The 8,464-nt window shown below is 41.1% G+C and overlaps 1 protein-coding gene across 1 annotated transcript; it reads right to left on the reverse strand.

Moving 5' to 3' along the window:
* Positions 1-5,413, reverse strand: iba57 (iron-sulfur cluster assembly factor IBA57). The gene is made up of 3 exons (XM_012876481.3): positions 4,913-5,413; positions 747-1,096; positions 1-625 (listed from the first exon to the last, which is right to left on the reverse strand). The coding sequence occupies exons 1-3, from the start codon at positions 5,254-5,256 to the stop codon at positions 234-236; spliced, it is 1,086 nt and encodes a 361-aa protein (XP_012731935.2). The 5' UTR covers positions 5,257-5,413; the 3' UTR covers positions 1-233.
* Positions 5,414-8,464: the final 3,051 nt, after the last annotated feature.

The following is an 8,464-nucleotide window of genomic DNA, read 5'->3' on the forward strand; positions in this document are numbered from 1 at the left end:
TGTGTTGCTTTTATTTATTATTTTATTGGCACCAATGCGGCACCATTTTTTTTTTTTAGATAAACAATTTCCTATACAAGATAAAAAATGAGATAAATAAGCCTGCTTTGGTTCAGACAAAAAATTTTAAAGCTATGGCAGTGTAACAAACTCCACTTGAGGGTTTCATCGGTCATAAATCTGTCAGATCTAATCCACGTCACATTTCAAGGAGCAACAACGCGTCCTCCTCTTCAGTTCATTTTCACGTCTTTAGGCCACCAGTCTGGCACGGAGGCCTCCAGTGTCACTGTGGCGTCGTCGGAAGATTTCATTGTCAACACTTCTTTGGCATGGGCAGTGCGGATAAGGCCCAGACCCAGCTCCCCGACGCCCCATCGGTGTTTACCGGCTGGCTTGCCCGACTGTGTCGCGAGCGCGGCTCCGTCCCCGAGATGTTGGACGGGAGACGAGAAGCGTACTGGCATGAGGCGTTTCCGAATCACCCCGGTGTGATGAGTCCTGGCTGTGAGCTCCTGACCGATGTAGCAGCCCTTGCTGAAGCTGATACCCTGCATGTAGACGAGGTTAGACTCCAGTGGGAGAGCTACTCCGGGGGGAAGATCGTTTACTCCCTCGGGAAGTCCTGCGTGGCAGCAGAGAGAGAGAGAGGAAAAAAGACAAGTTGTCAAAGTGTTTCAAGGGCTCATACGACTCCTCCAACAGTTTATCGTTATCCGATATAAACAGTAGCTCGTCAGTCATACCTATTGAGTAGCGATGTCTGTGGTAGTCCTCTGTGTCTCCTTTCTGACAAGACGGAAGAATTTCCAAGGGGTCAGCCTGACTCTCCAACACCAGTCTCCACCCCATTTGTACAGTTCTGGGATCAGCCTCCCACACCAGAGCTTTTTCAGGGGCCGATAGCTCGGGTTTACTGGCCTCTTGATCCGGCCTGCTTTGCTGTGAGAGTACCGCCCACACAGACAGCTCCGGACACGGGCTGATGGTCACTTTTCTCCGGATCTTGTACACCTTCAAGTGTTTTAGGATTGAATTTTCCACCGTGCTGTCACACTCGAGGAAAACACCATGTCCTCCTTCTGCTTCTTTCAGACTGCGGGGAAACAGAGCAAGTTAAGTGCCTTGTGAAACGTTAAGTCACCATAAAGTGCAGAGTTGGTGTTTATAGTTGTTCTGTCTGGGTAGAGAGCTATATTTGGACACGCATGGTTTGTGCAGGCTTTGTATAGAATGAACACCGCAATGTGCCCCGATGGACCCGGTGAGGAACTGCAAATCTTTAAAGTTACGCAATTTCATTTCAAAAAGTTTATAACAAGAAAAAAAATTAATAAAGTTGCAGAATTCAACACAGCTATGAGGAAAAACTAAGTCCACCCCAGTGTTCAATATGCTGTGGAGCCACTTGAAGGCATTACTTAGCATAAATGCATTTAAACAACTATCGCCAAAAATGTCACCAAGGGATCAACAAATGTAAATGTTAAATTTTTGAATGAATCAAACTGGGAAGCGTTTTGTATTTTATCTTAGCAATGAAATTTGAAACAATCTGTGTTTATATTGTCCCCTTCTTTGTGGTTTGGGAAGTTTTCTTTTTCCCCACACTCTCTTTCAAACTTTTAACAACATTAGAAAACTGTACCTTCTACAAACCAGTTCTGGTCCAGTCTAAACTGTTCTGCCATTCTTACGTCAAGATTTGAGAGTCTGAGACCAAGTCAGGCACAAAGTCTTTGCGACTTAACCGCGCCTGGCTGAAGTCCAGGTCTGAAACCACAGCCACCATTTCTAGGCTCTAATTTTTACAGCTATTTAGAGACACACCAGCCCATTTTAATCTAGGCTGGACTTTGACTGGGCCATTGAAACACATTGATTATTTTCTTGTTCAGCCGTTCTGTTGAAGATTTGCAGCTGTGTTTGGGACCCCCGTCTTGTCGATGACCCATTTTAAGACAAGCCTTAGCTGTTAAGACAGATAGCCAAATGTTTAACAGTAGAATAACAATAAAATAATAATAATAATTAATACTTTGGTAGACAGAATAATTCTTGCTCTGCAAGCAGCCAATGTCATCTGGATGCTGCAAAATGCCTAAAATCATTGGAATTCCTCAATCATCAGCTTTGCCCTAACATTTCTGAGAGGTATTTGTTCTGATACATTTTCTGGTTTTCACCAAACATTGCACTATGTGGATTGTGGCCAAACATTGTCACTTTGGTTTCACTTATCTAAAAGATATTGCCCCACAAGTCTGAGTCTTCTTATTCATTCAAAAGCAGGTTTGGAAAAGTAAGATGTGCTGCTATATTCTTTTTGAAGATCTGGTAAACATTTTAAACAATTTGTTAACTATCTCATTTAGGGCTGTACAATAATTCAATAACAATATATATCGATTGATAGACGTGTGGCGCGATAGGAAAAAATAGGGTCGATAGAAGTTCGATAGAGAGTTTTCCTTCCTTCCTTCCTTTCAGCCTATCATATTAGTTGATGCTACAGTCACTACTTCCTCCCGACCAATCGTAATCGTGGACCCAGGCACGTCGTCATTAAGCTCCGCCCTCTCAAACCATAACACAGCACGTGAATATGTCGCAGCAAGGAGCGGCAGAGGAAACGGTCCCAAAACAGGGTTTTACTTGTTCGCAGGTCTGACAGAAATAAACCACAGTGATTCGTAAAACTTGCAAGGAACCGGTAAAAACAAAGTCTAGTAACGCAACCAACTTGTTTCATCACGTGAGCCGCTCAGCCGCTGACTCCCGCAGCAGCGCGAGCCATTTTAGCCCCTCGCTGCTCCGCGTCTCAGAAAGCCTGAAAAGTCTGAGATGTTTTTTCTCTCTCTAGGAAATCTCTCCGAACAATGGTTAAACCTATCTGACCTTGGGATGAATTGGCTGTCTTGAATGTTACTGTAAATAATGTTTCTCACTGCAGGATGCTGCAGGAATTGCTACTCTAAGGTTGTAGCTGATGCCTTTTTGCCATTATGTGACCACACACCTTTATGTTCCAGACCAGCAAACTGCTAACAACCCTGCATGTTTAGAGGTTTCCACACTTGATCCTGATCCATGTGTGCATTTGACTAACAGCATCTGACGTTCTTTGAAAGCATCAAGGGTCTACTTAACTTTCTTTTCCCTTGAATGTATATATCCACAACGTAAATAGTTGTATTTATGGAAACATTTTGTTTTAAATGAAGAGCAATAAAAAGTCAAACCCTATTTTGATTATTCTTAGACCACTGGACGCTTGCCTGGCTGGCAAAGCTGTCTGCATGACAGGAATTAGTGGAAGCTTTAGTCAACAAGCCAACCAGGCCACACAGATTGAGTGGTGTGTGCATGCTCCATGTGTGCCTGTTTAAAATGCCCCTTTGGTGCTCAGTTTCTGTTTTTAGAGTTTTTTAGGCCAAAACCAAGCCTCGTGTTTCTGTGTCGAACTGATAACTTGTGCAAGGCGTGCCTTGTGTCTTATCTCATGTCAGCTATAGATTGGCTCATATGACTGTGACTAAAAAAAAAAAAAAGATGCAAAATGACTTATATACTAAAATTGCTGATTGTAAACAAAGTTTGAGTAAGTTCCAAAAGCTGCAGAAGTGTCAAAGTATTCATATCCCTTTACGCCAGAGTTGTCCAACTTTTTGTCACATAGACCAAAATTGTCAGGCAAAACTACTGGAGGCCCCCCACCAAAAAAAAAAAAAAAAAAAAAAAAAAAGACATTTGAATTAAATAAATAAGTCTGATTTTTTTATGTGTAACACATTGTCGGTCCGAAACTTACAATGGGGTTGGCGCAGTTGTCTTATTAAAAGATGCTCGTCCAGTTTGCAAATTCTGTTGGGCTTGATTGAAAAAATAAAATTGAATATGTTCTTTGTCTATTGTCAGCGAAGAGCTGGATTTGGGTCAGGCTTTCTTTCAAAACGATTGCTGTATTCAGCGAAAAGTAAAAATTGAGTTAAAATCAGAATTTAGTGCACTAAAGTCTGCATTTATTTAGATGTCACTGGATGGTTGAGGTCCTATTTTGATATGAAATTAAAGACAAATATAAAAGGTGTGGCTGTTAAAAGACAAATACTTTGCGTTGTACCTAACATTTTAATTGAAAGAATATTTTAACTTGTCTGTATGAAATTTTTCCCCTGATAAAACATAAAAATCCCTCTTCTGCATCAACAACCCATGCTGATGGGCCAACTCATTATTCAATTGCAATTTATTGATATTCAAATATCGGTCCAGGGGCCACAAATGGCCCCCGTGCCGCACTTTGGACACCTCTGCTTTAAGCAAAGTACAGCATGTGTATAGTAGAGGAAGAAAAGTGCTGACATACCGTAGTTTGAAAGGTTTTCACAAATAAAACAGGCAAAACTGCTGTGGGAATAGCAAAGCATATTCAAGTGTTGAAATGATCCCCTTAAAAATAGATGCCTGCACGCTCTTCCTCCAGTCTGGCTGAGCTTGAGCAATTATTGCAAAAGCAATTATTGCAAAAGCAGAACAGTTCAGCTCCTACCTGTGCAAAGCTGGCAGAGACATAACCCAGAAGACCTGCAGCTGTAATGGTTGCAAAAGGTGGCTTTACAAAATGCTGAACCAGCAGGGCCAAATATATAAGCAAGCACGTCCTTCAACATGTAGCAGGAAAACATTTTTAAAAACCCATGCTTCCCTTCCCTTGTACTTTCCAACTAGAAACTATTTTGTGTTCGTCCATCACATTAAATAGTTCTTGCAATGTCGAAAAGCCCAGGGGGAGTGTGTACTTTTGCAAGACCTTTCCATAAATGACTAGGCAGACTAGACTAGCCATTTTACGAGTCATAACAGAGCAAACGTCAACTCTGTAAATATTGGAAGCGCAGTGCTTTCTCACCTGTACAGCAGGATGTCATACAAGGTTCGTCCTTGCACATTCAGCATGTGTGAATACACAGCAGCGCAGCCGGGCTCCTCCAGCAGCTTCACGTCGTTGGTTATAATCCCCTGGAGAAACGGGCTTGTGTCCGGTCCTTGGAGCTTCAGCAGGGTCCGGTGCGGAAGGTGGTAACACACAAACTGCCCGCGGCCATTGTTACCCGAGTCCTGGCTGTACCGCTTGACCAGGATCTTCGCCGGTGCTGCGGCTCGCAGGAGAAGCGCCGCGGACAAACCCTTGTGTTTTCCGGCTTTAACAGCGAGCCCGGTGAACGCTGCCCGGGCAAAACACAAACCCGCCATCTTATACGAGGACACAGGAGAGCAAAGCTTATTTTAATCTCGTGATAATAACGGAATGAATCTGCATCAATCGAGAACATAACATCTTACAAAAACAAGGAGGGCGCCATGTTGGTGTCCCGAAATGCATTGCTCGAAAACAGTGCAGCACAAGAGACAGGACAGGGCTCGCGCACTACGGGAGCTCCTCCGGTGTTTTGCGCGCGCGCTCTCGGAACTGATAATTTCAGTGCTGCGTAAAACTGACACCCCACCCACGTAAAAAAACTCGGTTAAATAGACGGAATGGTCAGTGCTTCGTTTGTGCCGTTAAAATGAGCTGCTTTGAGTTTTTAAATATTAAAGAGTATTTGTTAATGTCATGGCCCAATCTTGCTCCGAATCCAACCAAACTGTTCTAATTTTTTAGTGCTTCGTTTGTGCAGGTTTGTGTTGTTAAAATTAGCGTCTGTGCTACTTTGGTTTCGGAGATATAATTAATTTTAATTTCAACCAATGACGTCATCATAGCCGCCGCTGCAAAATAAAGCGCTACGTTTTTATTTCTTTGCTGGTGCTGAGCTCGATCCAAAAAAAACAAACCAGATTGGTCTACATTTTAGTGCTTCGTTTGTGCTGTTTTTTTTGTTTTGTTTTTTTAATATATATTTCTACTGATAAATCATTGACATTATTATGAAGTTGATTTTGTCATTTACCGAGCTTGTTTTTCCCCCTACAGGGTTCTTATTAAATAATTTATATATTCATGCTTATTGGCAAAGATCTCTTGGGAAACATGGTTTCATAGTGTGTTTTATTTTTCTTAGTTTCCACTGTTCTAAGTATGCTTATTTTTTACAGTGGCTTGGTTGCCACATGCTGGAAAGAAAAGTGATCTTTCAACAGCAGCAGGCCATGAAGTCGGCACATGATGAAGGCAGTTTCAGCACGACTCCCGTGCATCTCAGCTTCCTGACTGAGGGGGAGGCTGCAACAGTCTCCATGCAGGATGGTTGGAGTCCTTCATGATGTTCTTCATACCAAATTTGCTCCTTTTTATGATCAAGTAGTGTTTACATTGATGGTGTCACGAATGTCACTAGATTATGCTGCAGACCTCATTCAGTAAAAAGAGGTTAAGTCTTTCTGATAACCACCTTACCCTACTTTTTCCCCTCTACAAGCTGTTCAGCCTTTTTGTGATTCCTATTTATCCTGATTGGTTATTATAGCTTTTAGTCTGATAACTTTTTATATGGTTTCAGTGATGTGCCAAATTCCCACTTTGTGGGATAATGTTATGCCTATCTGACAGCATTTACGCCAGTGGAGCAGTTTTCCCCTGTATGAACGCCTTGGAAGATGTGGCCAGATATATCGTTTGGTCTCACCATTTTTCCCTTATCAAGCAGGTTCTGTTTTAGCCGCTGTTGTAAAATGTGTGTTCTTATATTGTTTTGTACTTCATTCCTTAATAATAAAGATGTTGAAATTAATTTTCTCATTTAAAAAAACTTTGCTTTAGATAGCAATGTCAACTAAGCCACCATAACATTTACCTTTCTCCACAGTAATTTAAAATTATCCTCTCACAAATGGAGGGGAAAAAACACACCAGCTGGAGCCTATACACATACCTTGCTCAAAACCTTACAATCTGCAACCGTTATGATGTAATGCTTATAACTTCTATAACTATTTTACCTGTGACTTAAATTATATTTAAAAATAAAAAATTTTTGAAGGTGGTTTTGATAATTATATTCACATCATTGACTTATTTTCCCTAGATTCTGCTGCAAACGGGTAAAAAAAAAGACGCTGCCGATGATCTCGAAGGACGAATTCCAGGGGAACTGTATATTGTGCAACATGAGCAAAGAATTAAGTTTCTGGGTAAGGAAAGGGTGCTATGTTTCTTCATTGATTTGGTTCATTTCTTAAAACAGAAATTACATTCTTAAAACTCTAAGATCATTTGGCAAAACAGTCATCAACACCACAGCTTACTTAATTGAACATCATTGATCTCACAATGGAGAAATTCACTTCTGAATATTAACCCATCCCCTTGGGGGCAGTGGGCTACCACTATGCGGCGCCCGGGGAGCAACCTGGGATTAAGGGTCTTGCTCAGGAACCCAGAGCGCGGGCTGTGGGGATGGAACTCAGTACTTGCAACTTTCTCAAAGCGCACTGCGATAACCACTAGGCCACCAAACCCCTAAAAAGCACTTGTGAAAGCATCGCCCCCAAAAGTGTTCACGCATGCTTCAAAACTAAATTCCTTTCCTATATAAATAGTCCAGAGCTACAAAATTTTCAAAGATCCTTCTAAATTGCTTTTGGCTCATTTCTTGAGACAGACCAGATGTTCTCAACACTCTTTGTGCTTTTGCCAAAAGCTCTGGATTGTGCAGCACAACACCATGGTTCACCTGCAAAAGCCCAAATCTCCCCCAAAACAGTTTACCTATGTGTCAAAGCTGAATTCCTTTCTAACTGCACATACCATTTGATTGGTATACTTAGGTGTATGAAGCTCCCCATTGGTTTGTAAAGTTTTGGTTTCACCTGACTGTCAATTACTTTCATGAATAATCTAATGTTCATGAGACATATAAGGTATTCATGGTATTATGTCCTTGACTAATTTTGAAATTTCAGCAGACTATTGTGAATGTGATGACTTATACAACAAACTCCTGCTGACATATTTGGGAGAGAGTATTAGATTGAGAATGAACTAATCAGTTTAGAATACCAAGATCTACTAGATCTTGGTATTGTAAACTTCAGCAATTGGAAAATTGCTAAATGTAGGCTAGCTGTGCTATCTGTTGGCTACGTATACTTACTCATTTGCAAAGATGCTCTGAGACACTTGAGACATGAAAAAAGACATTTGCAATTTGATGGAATGAATGAGAAATGCTAGTCTATTGTGAACAATTGCGATGTGGTTTGGAGCTGTGTCCATGTTATTTTGAGAATGTAATTTCTGTTTCAAGAAATGAGTCAAACCAATGGAGGTAAACTGTAATACACCAGTCATCAAACAACCGCTGGCGAACAGCCCTTTAGACAGATATGTAAGAGAATGAGGATGGTAAACATTTAATGTTGTAACTTTAAGTCACATTTCTTACAAAAATACAGTGTTTGTAAAAGCTCTACACTGACACAAAAATGAAACCACAATGAATCTTTTTCACTTTTATTGTGA

Source organism: Fundulus heteroclitus, chromosome 6 (genome assembly GCF_011125445.2).
Source record: "Fundulus heteroclitus isolate FHET01 chromosome 6, MU-UCD_Fhet_4.1, whole genome shotgun sequence".
Classification (NCBI taxonomy): domain Eukaryota; kingdom Metazoa; phylum Chordata; class Actinopteri; order Cyprinodontiformes; family Fundulidae; genus Fundulus; species Fundulus heteroclitus.